At 50.5% G+C, this 22,470-nt stretch overlaps 3 protein-coding genes across 9 annotated transcripts in view; 2 read left to right on the forward strand and 1 right to left on the reverse strand.

Moving 5' to 3' along the window:
- zufsp (zinc finger containing ubiquitin peptidase 1) overlaps window positions 1-6,994 on the forward strand; it is a 10,196-nt gene extending 3,202 nt beyond the window's left edge. For all 3 annotated transcript variants that reach the window (XM_056434328.1, XM_056434327.1, XM_056434329.1), the window contains exons 6-10: window positions 951-1,139; window positions 5,239-5,404; window positions 5,544-5,704; window positions 6,510-6,730; window positions 6,812-6,994. In XM_056434328.1, the coding sequence (XP_056290303.1) occupies window positions 951-1,139; window positions 5,239-5,404; window positions 5,544-5,704; window positions 6,510-6,730; window positions 6,812-6,859 (785 nt within the window). In that variant the 3' untranslated portion in view covers window positions 6,860-6,994. The remainder of the gene's footprint in view (window positions 1-950; window positions 1,140-5,238; window positions 5,405-5,543; window positions 5,705-6,509; window positions 6,731-6,811) is intronic.
- Window positions 6,995-7,462: 468 nt separating this feature from the next.
- On the forward strand, window positions 7,463-13,277 carry tcaim (T cell activation inhibitor, mitochondrial). Of its 5 annotated transcripts, none has more exons than XM_056433847.1 (10): window positions 7,463-7,888; window positions 9,000-9,135; window positions 9,383-9,557; window positions 9,624-9,867; window positions 10,013-10,135; window positions 10,703-10,800; window positions 10,881-10,972; window positions 11,043-11,275; window positions 11,624-11,755; window positions 12,671-13,277. In XM_056433847.1, exons 1-10 carry the CDS (start codon window positions 7,854-7,856, stop codon window positions 12,897-12,899), a joined length of 1,497 nt encoding a protein of 498 aa, XP_056289822.1. In that variant the 5' UTR covers window positions 7,463-7,853; the 3' UTR covers window positions 12,900-13,277. The 5 variants fall into 5 exon arrangements, with proteins under 5 accessions (XP_056289822.1, XP_056289823.1, XP_056289819.1 ...); XM_056433848.1 differs by having other exon boundaries at window positions 9,404-9,557; XM_056433844.1 differs by having other exon boundaries at window positions 9,383-9,867.
- Window positions 13,278-13,870: 593 nt separating this feature from the next.
- Window positions 13,871-21,926, reverse strand: cnot10 (CCR4-NOT transcription complex, subunit 10). Its single transcript, XM_056433843.1, has 19 exons — window positions 21,731-21,926; window positions 20,773-20,864; window positions 19,807-19,968; window positions 19,521-19,671; window positions 18,795-18,934; window positions 18,330-18,413; window positions 18,183-18,266; window positions 17,915-18,032; window positions 17,543-17,692; window positions 16,899-17,101; window positions 16,162-16,283; window positions 15,762-15,944; window positions 15,498-15,578; window positions 15,307-15,420; window positions 15,073-15,203; window positions 14,968-15,000; window positions 14,743-14,870; window positions 14,590-14,665; window positions 13,871-14,185 (listed from the first exon to the last, which is right to left on the reverse strand). Exons 1-19 carry the CDS (start codon window positions 21,744-21,746, stop codon window positions 14,052-14,054), a joined length of 2,202 nt encoding a protein of 733 aa, XP_056289818.1. The 5' UTR covers window positions 21,747-21,926; the 3' UTR covers window positions 13,871-14,051.
- Window positions 21,927-22,470: the final 544 nt, after the last annotated feature.

The following is a 22,470-nucleotide window of genomic DNA, read 5'->3' on the forward strand; positions in this document are numbered from 1 at the left end:
ACCAGAACACCAGGTACCAGTCGACCAGAACATCAGGTACCACATGACCAGAACACCAGGTACCACTCGACCAGAACATCAGGTACCACATGACCAGAACACCAGGTACCACTCGACCAGAACTCCAGGTACCACACGACCAGAACTCCAGGTACCACATGACCAGAACACCAGGTACCACTCGACCAGAACTCCAGGTAACACTCGACCAGAACTCCAGGTACCACATGACCAGAACACCAGGTACCACTCGACCAGAACACCAGGTACCACATGACCAGAACACCAGGTACCACATGACCAGAACTCCAGGTACCACACGACCAGAACTCCAGGTACCACTCGACCAGAACATCAGGTACCACATGACCAGAACATCAGGTACCACATGACCAGAACACCAGGTACCACATGACCAGAACTCCAGGTCCTCTTCCTCGGGTCGTCCTGGTTTCTTGGTTCCTGAAACCTTTTGGTTGAAAAGCATCTATTTTTATTATAGACTGAGGAGAGAAGATATACATGTATATTTGTATATGTATACACACACACATATATATATATATGTGTGTGTATACATATACATTTAAAGTATATGTTTGTATATATATCTATATAAATATGTGTGTGTGCGTGTGTATATATATATATACATATTAAAAAATGATATGTAAATACATATATATATTTGTATATAGAAATATATGTATATATAGATATTTCGTTATGTATACACACATATATGTTTGCATATGTGTGTGTATATATGTCTATATATATGTGTCTATATATATATTTTAAATATATATATATATATATGTTGGTATACATGTATATATATGTTTGTGTATATATATATATATTTTATATATAAGTGTCTACACACGCACATGTATGTATATATATCCTCTCCTCCAGGTGTGAGGTGTGACGCTGCTCCTCTCCTCCAGGTGTGGTCGGGGCGCTGTATGAATATTACCAGACGACGTGCAGCGACCGCGTCCACGTGTGGCTGAGCGCCGACGCCGACCACTACTGCTCGTCGGCGGGGGACCGAGGCTGGGGGTGTGGCTACAGGAACCTCCAGATGCTGCTCTCCTCCCTGCTCGCCACGGAGGCGTACGCCCCCCTCCTGCAAGGTGCGCCACACCCGACCTCACACCTGACCTCACACCTGACCTCACACCTGACCTCACACCCGACCTCACACCCGACCTCACACCTGACCTCACATCTGACCTCACACCCGACCTCACACCTGACCTCACACCTGACCTCACATCTGACCTCACATCTGACCTCACATCTGACCTCACCCGACCTCACACCCGACCTCACACCTGACCTCACACCTGACCTCACATCTGACCTCACACCCGACCTCACACCTGACCTCACACCTGACCTCACATCTGACCTCACACCTGACCTCACACCTGACCTCACATCTGACCTCACACCCGACCTCACACCTGACCTCACACCTGACCTCACATCTGACATCACACCTGACCTCACATCTGACCTCACACCCGACCTCACACCCGACCTCACACCTGACCTCACACCTGACCTCACATCTGACATCACACCTGACCTCACATCTGACCTCACACCTGACCTCACATCTGACCTCACACCTGACCTCACATCTGACCTCACATCTGACCTCACACCTGACCTCACACCTGACCTCACACCTGACCTCACATCTGACCTCACACCCGACCTCACACCCGACCTCACACCTGACCTCACACCTGACCTCACATCTGACCTCACACCTGACCTCACACCCGACCTCACACCTGACCTCACACCTGACCTCACATCTGACCTCACACCCGACCTCACACCTGACCTCACACCTGACCTCACATCTGACCTCACACCCGACCTCACACCCGACCTCACCTGACCTCACACCCGACCTCACACCTGACCTCACACCTGACCTCACATCTGACCTCACACCCGACCTCACACCTGACCTCACACCTGACCTCACACCTGACCTCACACCCGACCTCACACCTGACCTCACATCTGACCTCACACCTGCTCTGTCGTTGTTTTTTTACGAGTCTGACAGGATTTATTTTTACTGAAAAGATTTGTCTACCGGAGCGTGTCGGGCTCAAGAGAACGCAGAATTCAAAGAATTCAAGTTCAACAACATTTAATGGCAAAAGTTGATAGACAATTACCAAAAGTTAGGCATCCGTCAGTTTAAACAAAGTCAAAGTCAAAGTCAGTTTTATTTGTCAATTTTCCATATGTGCAAACATACAGAAGATCGAAATTGCGTTTCTCTTCTGTCCAACATAAAGTGAATTGTGCAACATATAGACAACATAGAGTGCAAAAATAGTAAAAAACATGTGAACATATAGACAACATAAAGTGCATAGACAACATAAAGTGCAAAAATAGTAAGAAACATGTAAACATATAGACAACATAAATTGTGCTAGCAGCATTCAGACATGTGAGTCTGAGAGAGGACGGAGTGGGAGGATGGGGAGAGAGTTCAGCTTCCTGACCGCCTGGTGGATGAAGCTGTTGGACAGCCTGGCGGTGTGAGCCCGGAGGTTCGGTATCTCCTCCCAGAGGGCAGGAGGCTGAAGAGACCGTGTGAGGGTGGCAGGGTCACTCACAATCGAGGTCGCTGCGGGTGAGGCGGTGTTGTATGTCCTGCAAGGAGGGGGGGGAGTGAGGCACCCATGATCCTACCAGCTGCCTTCACTATGCGCTGCAGGGCGTTCCTGCTGTGGTCTGTGCAGCTTCCGTCCCACACAGTGGTGCAGTTCGTCAGGATGCTCTCCATGCTGCCGCGGTAGAAGGTGGACATGATGGATGGGGGCTCCTGCTTTCCTCAGTTTCCGGAGGAAGTAGAGGCGCCTCTGTGCTTTCTTTGCCAGCGATGTAGTGTTGGCTGTCCACGAGAGGTCCTCACTGATTTCCACCCTCAGGAATTTGGTGCTGCTGACCTGCTCAATGTCCGCACCGTTGATGGTCAGTGGTGGGTGATGGGTGTGGCCTTTCCGGAAGTCAACAACGATCTCTTTGGTCTTGCTGTTGTTGAGCAGGAGGTTGTTGGCTCTGCACCACGTGGTCAGAAGGTTGACCTCCCTCCTGTAGAGGGTCTCGTCATCCTTGGTGATGAGACCTATCAATGTTGTGTCGCCTGCAAACTTGACCATGTGATTGGTGCTGTAGCTGGTTTTGCAGTCGTGAGTCAGCAAGGTGAAGAGCAGGGACTGAGCACACAGCCCTGAGGGGCCCCTGTGCTGAGTGTGATGCTGCTCGAGGTGTTGTTGCCAACACGCACTGCTTGTGGCCTCTCACTCAGGAAGTCCAGCAGCCAGTTACACAGCGAGGTGTTGAGCCCCAGCTGGTCAAGTTTGCAGATTAGTTGTTGTGGGATGATTGTGTTGAATGCTGAGCTAAAGTCTATGAACAGCATTCTTACATAGGAGTCTTTTTGTCCAGGTGGGTGAGGGCTGGGTGGAGAGCAGAGCAGATTGCATCCTCCGTGGACCGTTTGGCCCGGTATGCAAACTGGAAAGGGTCCAGAGTGGGGGGGAGAATGGATTTGATATGCGACATGACTAGTCGATCAAAGCACTTCATGATTATGGGGGTCAGTGCCACTGGACGATAGTCGTTGAAGCAGGACGGAGTGGATTTCTTTGGCACAGGTATGATGGTGGTTACCTTGAAGCATGACGGAACAACAGCTTGTCTCAGAGAAGTATTAAAGACATCCGTGAAGACGTCCTTAAGCTCCTCTGCGCAGTCCTTCAGCACACGACCAGGGATGTTGTCTGGACCTGTTGCCTTGTGGGTGTTGATGGACGAGAGTCCTCTTCACGCTGGCAGCAGACAGGCACAGAACCTGATCATGGGGAGGGGGCGGAGTCTTGTGTGGACGAGTGCTGTTCTGTGCTTCAAACCGGGCAAAGAAGCTGTTGAGGTTGTTTAGCAGAGAGATGTTGCTGTCGCAGTTCTGTGGCGTGGGTTTATAGTCTGTGATGGTCTGAATGCCCCGCCACAGGCTGCGTGTGTCTCTGCTGTCTTTAAAGTGCCGGGTTATCTTTTTTGTGTAGGAATTTTTTGCTTTCCTGATGCCGTGGGACAGGTTGGCTCTCGCTGTTTTCAGGTCCGTTTCGTCCCCAGCTCTGAAGACCCTATTTCTAGTCCTCAGCAGCCGATGGACTTCCCCTGTTAGCCACGGCTTCTGGTTAGCCCGAGTGGTGATGGTCTTTACATGGGTCACATCATCAATGCACTTGCTAATGTAAGAAGTAACAGTGTCTGTGTACTCCCCAATGTCTGTGTGGTCGTTGTATGTCGGCTCACTTCCGGTCATTTGGACAGGAAGTTCCTTCAGAATAAAACTTATTATGTCGCCTTCAGAATAAAGGTAATGTCTCGGACTTCAACCGGCATCCGTTTAATCTCTCTTTTCTTAAAAACTAATATTCACGCGTCGTACAGATAGTTGTTACATTTGTCATTACATAGTTATAATAAAAACAGTGACTTCCTCATATGCTCCACAACACATTCATCTTAATGTTCTTCATAATATTCCCTATTAATTAATTAATTAGCATATTTATATGTATTCATTTAAAAGATAAGACGACTTGAGTCCTAGTTTTGTTTTTTACTAATGCTGTGATCTAAACAATAAAATAAAAGAAAAAAATGTAATATAATTAAATTGATTAATTACATTAATAAAAAAATAATTAATACAAATATAATTAATTCAAAAATTAAAACCAATAACATTAATCAATAAAATGTATCATTAAAATTAATCAATAAAATATATTAAATCAATAAAATGTATTAAATCAATAAAATGTATTAAATCAATAAAATTAATAAAGTAAAATATGCAAGAAGCTTTAAATCGACTCCGACCGCCATGTTAAGCAAAAACCAGAAGAAGAGTCCACCGTCTGAGCGATAACACGAGTCGTTTTCTCGGATAACCACTTAATCTAATCTAATAACCATTTAATCTAATCTAATAGGCATTTAAAGACAAACCCCCTTTACTTCCCCCTTGGTAAGGGTTCTTGGTATAAGTGTGATGAAGCACTTCATGTATAATAATAAAAGTGTGTGGCAGATGAACTGAAGAATGAATGAACCAGTAACGGCGTTCTCCCCGTACCCGTGTCGGGTCCTCCCCTTTACCCGTCGCTCTCGTCCTCCTCCCAGAGGGGGCGGTGCCGAGCATCCCTCGGGTGCAGAGCATGATCGAGGAGGCGTGGCGAGCGGGGCTGGATCCTCAGGGCGCCTCCCACTTCAACCAGCGGCTGCAGGGAACGCGGGCCTGGATCGGAGCCACGGAGATCTACAGCCTCCTCACCTCTCTGGGCATCGGGTGAGCGCCTCCCAGGATGCATTGCATCACATGAAGGGGAGGGTGATTCTGACCACCTCATCTGGAGATAGGTGCTCAGTGTGTCCAAAAGCGTCCGTGTAGCGATGGTTTCAATGCAACACGTGCTGTGTGTTTGCAGCGCCCGCATCATTGACTTCCACAAGCCCACGGGCCCCGGTGACACCCACCCCCGGCTGTTTGAGTGGGTGAAGCAGTACTTCCTGTCCGGCGGCGGGGGCAGCCGGCTGCCCCCCCGACTCGTCCGCACTGGCCTGCCGCCGCTTTACCTGCAGCACCAAGGTACACATCACCTGCTGTATTCCTTCATCACTACACACTATGCAGCTGTATCGTTATCTATGATTGCGTAATGTATTTGGGCCCAATATATTTTATTTTTTTGCAACTATATATATATATATAAATTAATATATTTTTTAATATATTTCTATATGTATACAAACATATATATATATTATGTGTGTATATATGTATATTTTTTTGCAACTATTTATATATATACATATATAAATAATTTGTAATTATATATATATATAAATTAATATATTTATATATGTATACAAACATATGTGTATATATATGTATATTTTTTTGCAACTATATATATATATATATATAAATAATTTATATATATAAATTAATATATTTTAATATATATTTCTATATGTATACAAACATATATATATATATATTAATAACCCCAAATGGCTTTTTAAATGATCTGCTCGTAACATCACCTAAATTGAAAGGTTTTTTTGGAAGTCTAAACATAGAAGAACATTAAACGTTATTACCCGGTTAAAGTTTTTGCTCTTTTCCGGGTTTTTTGTGCAACTTCTGGCGGATAAGCGGTGCAGTTTGTCTGTTGCTGGTTTAGAGGGTTAATATTTACATTCGTAAAACTTGGGGAAATATTGGACATATAACTTTTGTTATGATTCATGGCTAACTGGGCTTCTGATTGGACGACTCTCTGTCTATCAAATAGAGAAGCAAAGTCCCGCCCCTCCCAGAGTCCACCGTAGGACTTTATTTTGAAGTACGTAGGATGGTACCGGGTCGATGACGCCGCCTCCCTCCGCAGGTCACAGCCGCTCCATCGTGGGCTTGGAGCAGAAGAGGAACGGGACCCTGGCCCTCCTGCTCCTGGACCCCGACACCTCGGCGGCGGACGTCAGGAAGCTGCTGAGCGGCGACACCGTGTCAGCGGCCGCACGCCACGTCAGGAGGTTCCCCGGCAGCCTCAAGCACCAACAGTACCAGGTGGTGGCGGTGCACGGCGTGATGACCGCCGAGGAGAGACGGGTGAGTGTGTGTGTGTGTGTGTGTGTGTGTGTGTGAGAATACGATGTTGTCAGTCCGTTCTTCGTGTGCTCGTTCCTCCAGGTCAGCGCGGTGAACTCCAGGACGTTGTGTGCAGAGCGGATCCCGTGAAGCGTCGCCTCCATCTCATTTGTTTTTTATGCATTTCAATTTCTGGATTTCAGGAACTATTTAAGGTATTCTATCGCTAATGAATGATGTAATGTACACCTTTCTTATATTTTTAAATAAAACTCTGTGATACTTCGTGCGGCCCTGTTATTTACAGTGAATGGAGCAGAACTCGCCAAAATAAAAGGATGTAAGGATATTAGCACCGTTCTTGTTATTGTACATATTTACCACCTTCTGTATAGTGTTTTCTTTTATATTTTGTATTTTTTCTTTCTTAATATAGTAATATTTCTAAACTGTTTACTTGGAGAGCCCTGCACTAGATTACTAATGTGTCACAAATGGCAAATATAACCATGAATCTTGAATATTAACATTAAAACAATGTTGCATGAGTAATACTATGAGGTCTACAGAAGGCACACATATTACATAAATACGTGAAATAAAAACGAATTTGAATGGATTACGTTTTCCTTTTGACAACATCGGATTAACTCAACGGGTCATATCAAATCGAACCGCAGTGCTCTTCGAGGCCAGCAGGGGGCGCAGTGGTGCCGCCGGCCAGCGGAAAGAGAAGAAGAAGAAGAAGGAAAATGGCAGCTCAGTAACGCAGCGGGTCCGCGGGGGCAAGTTCACCACCGTTACCTGTGACGTCATGTCGACCTCGCTCCGGACAGACCGCTGACCCGCCCCCCCTCCCCCCGCTGTCATTGAGGAGAAGTCACGGAAACAAACCGGAACTCGGCGACAAGTTGCAGAGACGTTGCTTTCTGTTGTGAGTCTGTTGTGAGAAGCGGGTCCTGGTCCTGGTCCCGGTCCGGGTCCGGGTCCTCCTCAAACCTGCTTATTTCGGAGATAGTAGTCTGAGGACAAAGGAGTCCCTTCGAAGGAGCGCCGCGCTGTGTGGAGGCATGTGATCTGGATCAGGACTGCAGAGCCCAGGATCTGAGGCCTTTGGGGGACCGCTGCTAGACCTGCACCTGCAATGTCTGTCACCTCCCTCCTGAGATGCACCATCAGGTAGCACTGCTCCCAGACCTGGTGTTGACCTGCAGATCCGGGTCACCTCACCCTAAACCCATAGCCCCTTAACCCATAGCCCCTAAACCCATAGCCCATAACCCCTTACCCCTAAACCCATAGCCCCTAAACCCATAGCCCCTTAACCCTAAACCCATAGCCCCTAAACCCATAGCCCCTAAACCCATAGCCCCTGAACCCATAGCCCTAAACCCATAGCCCCTAATCCCTAGCCCATAACCCATAGCCCCTAAACCCATAGCCCTTAACCCATAGCCCCTAATCCCTAGTCCTAAACCCATAGCCCCTAATCCCTAGCCCCTAAACCCTTAACCCACAGCTCTAAACCCATAGCCCCTAATCCCTAGCCCTTAACCCATAGCCCCTAATCCCTAGCCCATAACCCATAGCCCTTAACCCATAGCCCTAAACCCATAGCCCCTTAACCCATAGCCCTAAACCCATAGCCCTTAACCCATAGCCCATAACCCATAGCCCTTAACCCATAGCCCCTAAACCCATAGCCCCTAAACCCATAGCCCTTAACCCATAGCCCTAAACCCATAGCCCTTAACCCATAGCCCTTAACCCATAGCCCTTAACCCATAGCCCATAGCCCATAGCCCATAACCCATAGCCCATAACCCATAACCCATAGCCCATAGCCCATAACCCATAGCCCTTAACCCATAGCCCATAGCCCATAGCCCTTAACCCATAGCCCTTAACCCATAGCCCATAGCCCTTAACCCATAGCCCATAGCCCTAACCCATAGCCCAACCCATAGCCCTTAACCCATAGCCCATAGCCCATAGCCCATAACCCATAACCCATAACCCATAGCCCATAACCCATAGCCCATAGCCCTTAACCCATAACCCATAACCCATAGCCCATAACCCATAGCCCATAACCCATAGCCCATAGCCCCTAACCCATAGCCCTTAACCCATAGCCCCTAATCCCTAGCCCTTAACCCATAGCCCATAGCCCATAACCCACTTTATTGAGTGGACGTAATAGAGTGAAACACTCTTTCGGTGCCCAGTAAGATTCCACTGATGGTCGACACTGAATGACGTGACCCTCCTCCTCATGTTTCCACTGCAGGCTGGAGAGGAAACATGTGGCCGCCGCACATCTGGCCCACCGGAGGGCGCTGTCCGGGGCCGATGCCGTCAACGCCCTCAGGCCGTTTTATTTTGCCGTCCACCCCGACTTCTTCGGTCAATACCCCAGAGAACGGGTCGGTCTCTTGTGTGTCAGGTGGTGCTGCTGCTGTCTGTATCCATAGCAACGGGGCGACGCGGGGGATCGGGTCACAGGTGGACAGGGCCCGGTCCCCCAGCTCATGCCAGCTGTGAGCCCCGATGGCGTGAGCGCGGCCCCCTTGTGGTCGGCGCATGCGCTAACAAGGCCGCAGACGGTCTTGGATCCGGATCAGGACCAAATGTCCACCATGCAAAGAACGCTGTTGCCTGATGTCGTTTCAGACTCGTGTGTTTCATGAACAGGAAGTGAACGAGAACTCCCTGAAGAGGCTGAACGGCTTCCTGGACGGCCTGCAGAGGCCCGGCGGCGGCTCGCCGCGGCCCATGAGGCTCACCTTCTACGTCCGGGAGACGAAGGACGGCGGCGATGATGTGCAGCCGGACCTCCTCGCCTCGGGTACAGCCCCCTCCCCCTCCCTCCCCCTCGTAATGTTCCCGCCCACATCTTTAAATGGCTCCGCAGGGTTCCGGTGCGTCAGCGTCACGCTGCACTCGGGCGACGTCGGCAGCGCGGTGACGAGCGTGCTGAGGTCCTGCGGGCTGCCCGCGGGCCACGCGGCGGGGTCAAAGGTCGGCGAGGTCACGCCCAAGAGGCCTCCGCCTTTCAACAGACCCGTCAAGTGGGACAAGACGTACTACACCTTCACCGGGTTCAGGGACCCCGAGGAGGAGCTGCAGCGGGCCAGGAGGGCGGAGCCTGGACTCATGTTAGTATCTCCTGCACATGCCTGAAGCCTGAAGGACCCCCGGCGTCTCTTCTCATGCAGATCGCCTACTTTCTAAATATGACCCAGAGTGAGGGAACGTTACCTCAGCTGGTTTCACGGTTTTCCTTTTCTTCCCCTCCGTCAGCTCGTGGCTGAGGACCAACGAGCCCGCGGCGACGAAGAAGCTCGGCGCTAGTCTTCCTCGGAGGGACGAGCTGAGCCGACTGAAGAAGGAACTCTGCCACAAATTCCATCTGTCAGACATCCGGTACGCCGCCCGCAAGGAGAATTAAAAAACAAACGTAAATCAAATTGCCACTGATGCATCATGGGGGTTTTGTTGGTCCACGGAGCCAAAGGAAAGCGTTGTTGTTGATTCAGGATTCAGTTATTCTGATAATTTATTGAATTAAAACAAAACAAACAAAAGAACAAAGGAACTCCTACGCTGGTGAAAACCCACAGGCCTACCCAGGTGCATGCTGGTCCTGTACCTGCCTCCTCCTCCGTATGACCACAACGTGACCCAATCAGTGAACAAATGAACAACCAAAAGAGTAAATATATATAAACAACAACAACAAATGAAACTAAATACTATCACAAGAAAAAAACAATTGTAATATATCAAAACCTAAAGAAGAAAACAACCTGAATGATTAAACAATGTAACTAAATACTAAAATCCAATAAATAGCTCCAACTAAGTTGATGTCGTAAAGATATATATATATATATTATATATTATATATAATATATATATTATATAATATATATATAGTACTGTGTATTAGCTGCAGTCCATGACGGGTGTAGTGCCGCTCTGTGCCTGCAGGTGGCAGCGCAGCTGGGGCGCGTCCCATCGGTGCGCTCAGCTCCAGAGTCTGAGCCGGCTGTCCCAGCAGAACCCCGAGGCCCTGGTCCACCTGCAAGGTGAGCAGTCAGCTGGTGGGATGGCCCCATTACCGTTGAGCCATGATGAGGATATAACCCCCCCCCCCCCCCCCCCCCAGGACACACCGTTGTGTTCGCTGACCAGTCGGGGATGAACGCCTCCGGCCACGTCATGCTGGGCACCGTGGACGTCCATCACCAGTGGACCAAAGTAATGCTCCCCTTACCGTGTGAGTGTCTCCGTGTCCCCCCCCTCTTGGTGTCTGACCTCTGACCTCCAGCTGTTGGAGCAGCTGCCCGGCTACCGCAGCCTGCAGCAGCAGGCGGGCTGGCTGGAGGAGCGGATCAGCCTCCTGCTGGGCGGGGCCCGGGTGGTCCACGCCGAGCGGCTCCGCCCGGTCCAGTCCATCGCCGAGCACTACGGGGCCCTGAGCGCCTTCCACCAGAGCCTCATGGCCCGGAGGCTCCGCCTCCACCCCAGGAGCCTGCAGGGGCTCAGCATGCTGTTGGAGAAGTACGCCTAACCTGAGGGTCCTCGAACGCACCACACAACGCCGCGGGCCAATGAGGCTCCTGGTTCCTAGTCGGACAGTTTTAATTGGCCCACAGCGGCTACATTCACTTTCATCGTGATGCGTTCAGGCAACAAGTCAAAATAGTGTTTTTAGTAAGAAACATTTTTTAACGCAACATAAATAGATATTAGAGGTATGATAACACTTTTAATGAAACATGTTTAAAAAAAAATTCCTCGAGATGCAAAACGGCCACGATCGATGACGGAGAAAGTTAAAGTTTAACTGGACTAAATAAACAAAGTGACGTTAATAGTTTCTGCTGAGTCGTAACTCTCTGCGCCCAGTGACCGCTGCAGCCCCAGCCTCCATGAGACGGGCCACTTCATCATCCCCACCAGCGCCGACCCGCCCGAGCTGCAGCGCTTCCTCCAGAGCCACGCCCCCGAGGCCCGGCAGCGCACCCAGCGCCAGAACCAGTGAGTCACTCAGAACCAGTGAGTCAAATAGAACCAGTGAGTCACTCTGAACCAGTGAGTTAAATAGAAACCGTGAGTCACTCTGAACCAGTGAGTCAAATAGAACCAGTGAGTTAAATAGAACCCGTGAGTCACTCTGAACCAGTGAGTTAAATAGAACCCGTGAGTCACTCTGAACCAGTGAGTCACTCAGAACCAGTGAGTCAAATAGAACCAGTGAGTTAAATAGAACCCGTGAGTCACTCTGAACCAGTGAGTTAAATAGAACCAGTGAGTTAAATAGAACCCGTGAGTCACTCTGAACCAGTGAGTTAAATAGAACCCGTGAGTCACTCTGAACCAGTGAGTTAAATAGAACCCGTGAGTCACTCTGAACCAGTGAGTCACTCAGAACCAGTGAGTCAAATAGAACCAGTGAGTTAAATAGAACCAGTGAGTCACTCAGAACCAGTGAGTCAAATAGAACCAGTGAGTTAAATAGAACCCGTGAGTCACTCTGAACCAGTGAGTTAAATAGAACCCGTGAGTCACTCTGAACCAGTGAGTTAAATAGAACCAGTGAGTCAAATAGAACCCGTGAGTCACTCTGAACCAGTGAGTTAAATAGAACCAGTGAGTTAAATAGAACCAGTGAGTTAAATAGAACCCGTGAGTCACTCTGAACCAGTGAACAAATCCACTTTAAATATTATATTTAACGACGTGTGTGTTTGTGTGCGTGTGTTTTTTCTGTGTGCGTCTGTGTTTCTATGTGTGCGTCTCTGTGTGTGTTTCTATGTGTCTGTATGTTTCTATGTGTGTGTGTCTGTCTGTGTTTCTATGTGTGTGTGTGTGTCTGTGTGTGTTTATGTGTGTGTCTGTTTCTATGTATGTGTGTGTCTGTCTCTGTGTGTGTGTGTGTCTCTGTGTGTCCAGGCTGCAGGTGGAGGAGCAGGCTGTGCGTGGGCGGTGCCGTCTCTCTCTCTCCCTCCGGAGTCTCTCCAGGGAGTCGAGCCTGAGCTGCAGTCAGGTGATCCTCTGCTGCCGGCGGCTGCTGGAGCAGCGGCCCCCCCCCCCCATGCAGGACCTCCACCTCCACGTGTCCCGCCTCTACTCCGTCATGCAGGACGGGGACCTGTGTGTGCCCTGGGACTGGAAGAGCTGAGCCAGAGGAGGAAGAGGAGGAGGAGGAGGAGGCTCGCTTGAATTTTTGCAATTTCTTCAACCAGGACGTTCTTTTTTGTAAATTTCATATCGGTGCCTTTGAGGAACACGGTTATTCAAGCTCTTGATCCTGAGGATGTGATTGACAGCTCAGATCAATAGTTTCTAACCTGGAGGGGGAGGACCCAGATGATGACGATGATGAAGAAGCCAAAACATCAATGTGGCGAACTGTGTCAATCTATGTATACATGGGATTATAACTGTAATTTGTGATGGAGAAAGAGAACCAGACGATCTTAGTGTGAGGACCGTGACACGGTGTGTGGACTAAGGATTAAGATTGTTCCTCAGATTAAAACGCTCATGTCAGACTGTCTATGGATACATCTGTTCACTATCGTCGTATATATATTAACTTGTATTCTTTCCCAGTGAGAAACAGACATGAGAGCGCAGCTTTACTTTAAGCTTCTTCCCCAGATACTGAAATAAACTCTAGTTCTATAGAAATGTCCGATCCAACTCCTGCAGCGCCGTCCCACGTTGAGTTCTTAGAGACTTAAACTAAAACCAGTAGCATCTACTTTTGTGGAGAGTTGATTAGTGTGACAAGTGTCTCTCCGTCACTAGTAGGTTCCCCCTTCAAGCACCATGGAATGAGCAGTCGGATTGTTATTCGTAATGTATTTTATTGTTCCGGACCGTAGACCGCGTCTCTGCTCAGCACTCCACCCGTCTTCAGTCCATCCAGCTCCTTCTGAAGACACAGCCTCGCAGATACACAAACACAGATTGTCATCAGCTGCTCTGTCATCAGAGCAGCTGATGACAATCAGACACCGTTCCCTGAACCACACCCCCGCTCCACCCACTCAGCAGCCAAGCCTTAACACCCCCCACTGCCACAATTAGTTTTTAAACGCTGCTATATTAGTTTTTTTCTTTTTTTAAAAAGAGTCCCACATGGCGTACAGTAAATAAAATTTATTCTCATCGTTCAGACGACACGATTCCTCGTTCAAATGGAAGCGGTGCCGGCCGGCGCTTCAAACGGCTCCTGATGCTGGAGGGAAGCAGCTTTATAAATACAAAGGCTCGTTGGGGTGGGGGGGTGAGTGTGTTGTGGGGGAGGGGGAGGGGCTCTGGAGGCTCATTTGCGCTGAACTTGTGTGAAGGGAGAGGGCGGCTGGACGGGCTTCTTGCGGGACTCCGGTGAAACCTTCTGGACCGCCGTGGGCAGCAGCTGGTTCCGTTTGATGATCTGCAGCGCCAGCTGGGTGTTGCCTGAGGGGGGGGGGGGGGTCGTTATGATCATACTTCACTGATCTACAATTAAGATGATTTCAACTTGATGATCGGAGTCAGAACGAGAAAACTACTTCCTGTCTAGAAAACATTAACGCTCCAAAAGAAGCTGCAATAGTTTAACTTTGAAAACATCTATCATCCATCCATCCATCCATCCATGTGTCTATCTATCCATCCTTCCATCCATCCATCTATCATCCATCCATGTGTTCATCTCTCCATCATCCATCCATCCATCCATCCATCCATGTGTCTATCTATCCATCCTTCCATCCATCCATCTATCATCCATCCATGTGTTCATCTCTCCATCCATCCATCATCCATCTATCCATGTGTCTATCCATCCCTCCATCCCTCCATCCCTCCCTCCGTCTGACCGTTCTGGAGCTCCAGGTAGACGGCCAGCAGGATGGCTTCGGGGGGGATCTCCTTGGTGTTCACCATGGACGCCGCCTGGTGGAGAAACACAAGAACTGAGCAACTTGCCGTTCTTCACGTGGTTCTGTTGGACCTGCGGTCGCCGTGGTTACCTGCTGCAGACAGTTGCGGGCCTTCTCGTACTCGCTCCGTAGGCAGTAGGCGCTGCCGAGGTTGAAGAGCATCATGGAGCGAGCCGAGGTCACACTGCTGGGGTAACACAGGGGGGGCGGCTTCCCTGCTGCACACACACACACACACACACTGTTGTAGTAGTGCACAAAGACACACACTGGTGTAGTAGTAGTAGTGCACACACACACACACACAGGACTCACGGGACTCTACGGACTCGTCTCCTTTGTCAGAGCCTGTTGACAGAAACAACACGAGCATTGGAGGAGGAGGAGGAGGAGGAGGAGGAAGAGGTCACTGTGGCTGACCTTGGTCCTGCTCGCTGGTCAGCGTTCCCATGGAGACGTCGCTCACGTTGTCCGGGTTGAGGTGAGCGATGGCGTCAGAGATCCGGTCCAATGAGATGAGGGCTTCAGCAGCATAGAGGTGACCCAGGAACCTGAGGAGGAGGAGGAGGAGGAAGAGGAGGAGGGCCGAGTGATTCAAAGTGCAGACCCAAGGGAACCAGCCGTCGGGTCTCAAGGCGACGGGCCGGTACTCACTTGAGGGAGCCCGACACCTTGGACTGGTGGAGCAGTTTCTCGGCGTGGCTCAGCGCCATCAGGTTGTCCCCGAGCGCCAACGCCACGTAGGCGCTGCACGCCAGGATGGAGCACCTACGCGTCACAGAGCGCACGGCGTTACGGCGCTGCGGGGGCGACGGGTTCAGGAGGAAAGCGAGGAGCGGCGTTACCTGAGGTTGTCTACTTCCTGTTTCCTGAGAGGAGACGACGGCGCCGCGGACAGGAACTTGTCGGCCTCCTGACCTTTCACGCTGCAAGACATCAGCACAACACACGATGGAACCCCACACACATCTGCATCGCCCCCTGGTGGCCGCTTTAGGAAGCGCTTCATTTGGTACGCAGCGGAGCGACGCATTTCGTTTACGTCCGTCCCGAAAAACCCAAAACGCGACTAAAGGGAGACACGCTAATCTCGCGGCGCGCCCTCCGACCTGCAGGGGTCGCTGTTCTCGCCGCCGCTCTCGGTGCTCCCCGATTGGCTGGAGCTCTTGGAGCCGTTGTTCTCCGCCTTGGGGTCCGGCTGCTGGGGCTCCGGGAGCAGCAGCAGAGCGTTCCTCAGGCAGATGGCGGCGAACTCCATGCTGGCTACTGGGATGGCCGCCGACTGGCCCTCACTACACACACACACACACACACACAGACAGACAGACAGACACACACACAGACAGACACACACACACACACACACAGACACACAGTAAATCGATGCAGACTCATAAAAAGAAGGAGGTGTGTTTTCATCTCCCCTCGTTTCCTGCGGCCTTCATGCTAAGCTAACTCGGCTTCGCGGCTCGAGCCACGGACCCGACTGCAGCGCGTGTGACCTCTGACCTGTAGATGGTGTTCTGGGTGGACTGGGACGCCAGCACGATCTTGCGGTGGTAGCCCTGGCCGACGATCGACTGCACGATTCCCTTCTTACAAGGAAGCCCTTTGCCCTCCTGCTCCGAGCCCTGAAACACACAGAAACCATCACTGGAGGAAAGAAACGGCCGAGACAGTTTCTGAATCATCTACTGTGGCAAAATTATTCTGTTATTAGATAATATTACACCGATAATGTAAAAAAGGGACACAACACGTCTTTTTGGTTCTTTGATACGCGACATAACTCACACTTCAGCTTTGTTTTCCAACATTGACAAACTAGATATGCAGAAAAAAATACGCTAAACTAGAATGGTCACTCGGTAGAGCGCATACCTTCGCCTATCACAAGATTGGGCATTGAACTATGAACATGTTGGCATTAGTTGCCAATTGGATACAAATTGACCGCTCTATGGTAAAAAGAAGTTGACCTTTTCATGACCTTCACCTTGACCTTTGACCCGATCGATCCCAAAATCTAATCAAATGGTCCCCGGATAATAACCAATCATCCCACCAAATTTCATGCGATTTGGTTTAATACTTTTTGAGTTTTGCGAGTAACACGCATACAAATAAATAAATACACGGCGATCAAAACATAACCTTCCGCATTTTCAACGCGAAGGTAATGACAACGAGTGTTTCCAATAAACTAGAAACTCAAGATGCGGTAACCGTCGGCGACGGAGCCGTACCCCTTTGTTGGCGGAGATGCAGCACTCGGCCAGCCGCAGCCACAGCCGGGGGTTGGAGTGGTACACCTGCACGGCCTCCATCAGGCACTCGAAGGCCGCCAGGGGCCGGCCGATGTGCAGCAGCTGGATGCCGCAGTTGTACAGCAGCTCGTAGCGCTTGTTGGCGAGCAGAGCGCACATGGGGATGCCCGAGAACTTCTTGGCTGCGGAGAACACAAAAAGAGGAGGAGTTTCGTGACGGGCGGCATCGCTCCGGGGGGGGCGGGCAGTAGCATGACGGGCGATTGGATGAACCGCCTGTCAATCAAACGCTCCCTGAAGCCGGTCGGGAGAAGAGTGGAAACATGGAGTATGATTCGGATTTAAAGTGGCTCTGGTTTATTTGATGATATTTAGCTTAGTTGAGTAAGACGCTGCTGAATGTCATCAACTTAATTCCACAGACAAATAAAAACGGACCGATCAGCATGCAGGGACGTATCGGCTGGAGTCAGTTTGGGTTGCGTGGTTCCAAAAGGAGACCAGATATAGAAGAACACTGGAACATTTGATCCAGCCGTATCTTCAAGAGGATTTCCTGCAAAAACCAACGAGCCCCACAGGCCTCTGGGCAGAGCGTTCCGATTGGACGGCCGAGGACTCACACTGGCCGCTGCTGCCGTCGCCCAGCTGTGCGCAGGTGTGGTCGTTCTCCTGCAGCGCCTTCTTGAAGTAGAAGATGCCCAGGTTGTGTTTCCCCATCGCAAAGTGAATGCAGCCCAGGTTGTTCCAGAACATACAGCGGACGCACTCGCCTGGAGGGGAGAGAAAGATCATCACCCCGTTCAGCCAATGAGGACGCAGCCCCGTTCAGCCAATGAGGACGCAGCGCCGTTCAGCCAATGAGGACGCAGTCCTGTTCAGCCAATGAGGACGCAGCCCCGTTCAGCCAATGAGGACGCAGCCCTGTTCAGCCAATGAGGACGCAGCCCGTCTAAAAGCCAATCAGAGCTCTCCAGGGTGAAGCGGGTTCTCACCCGTCTTGATGGGTCCGGGATGCTCTGCGATGTTGGAGCTGTTCAGCAGCTTCACCGCCTTCCGGTAGTTTCCCCTCAGGTACTCGAAATTGCTCTTGAGGAAGAGCGAGGGCGCGGACTGTCGGGAAGAGGAAGAAACACCAATCAGAGACAAGAAGAGAGGCGGAGCCGTCCTCACACACGTAGTGCCTGTCTGTCTGTCCTCCCTCCTCCTCCCTCCCTCCTCCCTCCTCCCCCCCCCCCCCGCAGCAGCAGCTCTGAGACTCACGTTCCCCGCCGTGTTCATCACAGACTTGATCTCCCTCTTGCAGGCCTTGGAGGACTTCATCTGAATGTAGGCCCTCACTTTGTACTGAAAAGGAGAAACCACAGGTCAGCTAGGAAGGGGGGGGGGACTGGGGGGTGGAGCTCTTACCTGGTGCATCTTTGACTTGGCTGCCTCGATCATGGCCGTGAACTCCGCCCTCTGGTTGGCTCCGTCTCGGTGTGAACTGTTGCTCTGGGAACAAGACGGGTCACATGTTACGCAACGCTCCCGTGTTTGCTTGGTTTACTTGGACAACGCAACACTCGACTGATGTTCAGTGTCGTCTGAACAGCTGGCACATAACGTTATTACGATGCATTCGCAAAAGTGCTTTTCGATAAACAACGATATATAATTATATAATTCCCCGTTTCTGTCAAGCCTATTAACTGCAGGTATAGCCTCCGGTGAGGAGGAGTGGTGATGCATTCACAGCCTCCGGTGAGGAGGAGTGGCGATGCGTTCAAAGCCTCCGGTGAGGAGGAGTAGCGATGCGTTCACTGCCTACGGTGAGGAGCGGTGATGCGTTCAAAGCCTCCGGTGAGGAGGAGTGGCGATGCGTTCAAGGCCTACCTCTCCTTTGCCGTTCTTGCTGCCGCCCTGGAGGGACAGCTTGTCCAGCACGGCCAGCAGGTGGAGGGCCTTCTCTGGCTGGAAGGTGAGCAGGTACAGGTCCACCAGCAGGAAACACACGGCCTGGGCGAACTTCTCTGCTGAGGGGCACAATGAGGCCACACACACACACACACACACACACACCAGTGTGGGACCGTTATTACCCACAATCCCTGTCAGTTTACACCTTTAGGTGCGCCGCGTGCACAGGGTTCACACACATGGGGACCAATGGGGTTCCAGGACTGTTAACCAAATTTCCATGACCGTAAATTTTGTGAAATCTCGACGTCATCCATGAAAAAGTTACAAAATTCGTATTTTAATCTAACAATGAGAATTCCAAAGCATACAATATATATATATATATATAACACATTTTCATAACTTTCCCAAAACCTTTTAGGATTTTATTTCTGTCTTTTCCACGGCTGGAAATAAACATTTAAAAAAATCCAGGACATTTCCAGGTTTTCCATGACCGGGAGTACCCGGAATATAATAATCGATTATTTAGCTTCCCGGCAAGTCGTGTCAGTTCAACGCCCAAAATCAGCACCGTAAAAATAAATACATACTAATTTGCAGCCCAAGACAGTTAAATAATTCTTATCTAAATCGCATTTCGTCCTCGCTGAGTGAAAATGAAGCAGATCGATGACCCGTCTGTTGACCTCGACGTACCGAACGGCTCCAGGAACTGGTAGAGCCGCTCCCCGATGGCGACGGCCTCGGAGTACTGCCTCATGTGGTAGTGGATGATGGCCTGGTTGTAGTACAGGAGGCTGTTCTCCACGTCGTCCAGCCCCTCCACGTCCTCTGTTGACGTGTGAACCTGGAGAGGGGGGGGGGGGGGGAGAAACGGGCGTCTGATGAAACCCGCGCCGCCGCCGAGGGAGCGGAGAGCGCCGTTTCTCCGGAACGCCACCACGAGGACGAGAAGAATGCGACCCACGTTTCAGCCGTTTACCTGGTTCTTCATGGCCACGAGGGTCTGCTTCAGGGCCCCCGTGGTGGTCTGGCTGCTCTTGTAGAACTCCACCACCGCCTTGTTCATGGCGATCTTGTAGTCGTCCTTGTTGAGGTCCTGCAGGGCGTCCAGCTGCTTCAGGGACTCGTCGTGCTTCCCAGACTGCGAGAAACACGCGAGAACGCCGGGTCAGTGAACGCAGCACGGACACGTTGGTGTGAAACTACGACGTTCTCAAACAAATGAGTTTATCAAAATTATAATAATAACAATAAGTAACTCACACTGCGATATGTTCTTCAAAGTTAAAGTCATCTTTATTGTCAATTTTCTCATTTTTAACATACAGAAAATTGAAAGTATGTTTGTCTGTTTTTGTCTGAAATAAAGTGAATAATAGTAATAAAAAGTGATAAAGTGATAAGATAATAAAGTGCAAACAGCAAAGAACATTTAGATAACACATATTTTATAAATTAAGAGCTATAAAAAAGACTTTGTGTCCGTATTAAAGCAGCTTGAGGTTTCTAACAGGAGAAGAGTGGCGTTATTATTATATAATATACGTATTATATGTTTTTATTGCCGTGAGAAGCTGTGACCCTCCAACGCTCCGCTCTCTCTTCCTGTCTGAGTCCGTCACCTCAAAACAACAATAAAGCTCCATTTCTAAGACGTAGTTTCCTTTATCAGCCGAGTGCATCAGACAGAGAGGACCGGGACGATCTCCTGAGGACGAACACACAACTTCTCCATCTCGAAGGCGTTTTGTTGCGTCATCAATTTTCTTTTGACATGAAGCTTTGGAGAAACATGGATCTGACACGGTGGAAACCATCATCACGTCACATCTTCCCAGCTGGCGAGGCGACAAACGAGCAGGTTTTTAAACTTTCATCTTAATCTGAGAACGTTTGGATTTTTCTTTCTGAATACCGGCGGAGCGGAGGAAGGAGGCGGGTTTACCGAAAACGCTTCGTACGCGCTGGCGGCCATTTCTTTCTCTTGATCCGCCGCTCCGGGGGACGAGGAGTTGTCGTGCTTCGTCTCGTTTTGCTCTGAGGAGGGAGGACACGCACAAAGTCAAATTTACAAACACACCGGCATGAAATGTGATGATGAGTCGTGTCTGACTACGACTCTCAGATCACACCTTGAGGTTTCTAATGGACCCCCTTCCCCTCACCTGGCAGCATCTTTGCTGCACATTCCTGCTCTATTGGACCGAGCCCACGCCACCGGCACCCAATCTTCTCCGGTCCAGTTCAGGTGAGCCCGCTCTGACTGTTATTACCGGCTGCTCACTGGTTCTGGTTCTCACTAGTTCTGTTTCTCACTGGTTCTGTTTCTCACTGGTTCTGTTTCTCACACCTCCAGGACTGTTGTGCTGAACAGCATCTGAAGCTGGGTCCACATGCAGCGCCGTGTCTCCGGTCTCGTGCATGTGGAGCCGTGGGGAGGAGATGCGTTCAGGGTGATGGAGCAGCACCGACTCCCTCCCTCTCCGCTGCCCGTTAGCACGATGTGTTGTGCCACATGTTGCGGGGACGTAGAAGCGCGTGGGATGGAGCCACGTACTATTTATATTATTATGTTATATATTATTGTTATCTTACTTCAACGCAGAGCTCATCAAACAGCGGTCTGATCATTGGCGCCGTTGATCCAGAAGAAGGGACGAGCCGCTCGTGCGCGAAGTGCCCTGAACGCATCTCCGGGCGACGCTCCGCGACCGACAACCGGGACACCGGGACCGGCTGTGTGGGGAGCTACCGACCTTCTGTCGGGTTGGTAACAACACACACTCGGGACCGACCGAGTCCCGCAGACTAGACCCCCAGCTTGCTCCCCAATGACTCCATTAAAGTGCGTCTGTTCAAGGGGTTAAAGCTAGCTCCTAGCTAGCCCAAGCTAACGCACTCACCTGTGCTTTCTGCCATGTCTGGGCCTCTCGCGGACAGGTAGGAAACCTCTGTGTGGACTGGAGGTGAGACGGAACTGGATCCAGCTGGCCGGCGGATGAAACGTTCGACGCGGAGACTTGAATGCTTAATCTCAGTGTTTCACCCAGAAGATGGCTAGCCGTTTGTCCGCTCCAAACAGATTCTTCTTCGTCGCTTCGTGACAGTTTGTGATCAGCGCGGCGCCACAGCGCACCCTGCTGGTGGGACGTGTCAGGGAGGGGGCGGAGTCACAGCGCCCACTGCCGGTCAGGGAGGGGGCGGAGCCACAGCGCCCACTGCCGGTCAGGGAGGGGGCGGAGCCACAGCGCCAACTGACGGTCAGGGAGGGGGCGGAGCCACAGCGCCAACTGCCGGTCAGGGAGGGGGCGGAGCCACAGCGCCAACTGCCGGTCAGGGAGGGGGCGGAGCCACAGCGCCAACTGCTGGTAGGACGTGTCAGGAAGGGGACGGAGCCACAGCTCCCCCTATTGGTAGGACGTGTGAGGGGGCGGAGCCACAGCGACCCCTGCTGGTAGGGTAAGTGGAGTACATCAGAGTGACACAATTGTTCTTGTTTACCTCTTTCGACGGGTTTGAAATGAAGGAAGTCAATATGTGTTGACTTTCAGCTTTAATTCAATGGATATAATAAAACTAGGAATTAAAAACATTATTATTACACAGTCTATTACACATTTTCAGAGGCTCAAAAGTAATTCAA

This window comes from Pseudoliparis swirei, chromosome 16 (genome assembly GCF_029220125.1).
Source record: "Pseudoliparis swirei isolate HS2019 ecotype Mariana Trench chromosome 16, NWPU_hadal_v1, whole genome shotgun sequence".
Taxonomy (NCBI): domain Eukaryota; kingdom Metazoa; phylum Chordata; class Actinopteri; order Perciformes; family Liparidae; genus Pseudoliparis; species Pseudoliparis swirei.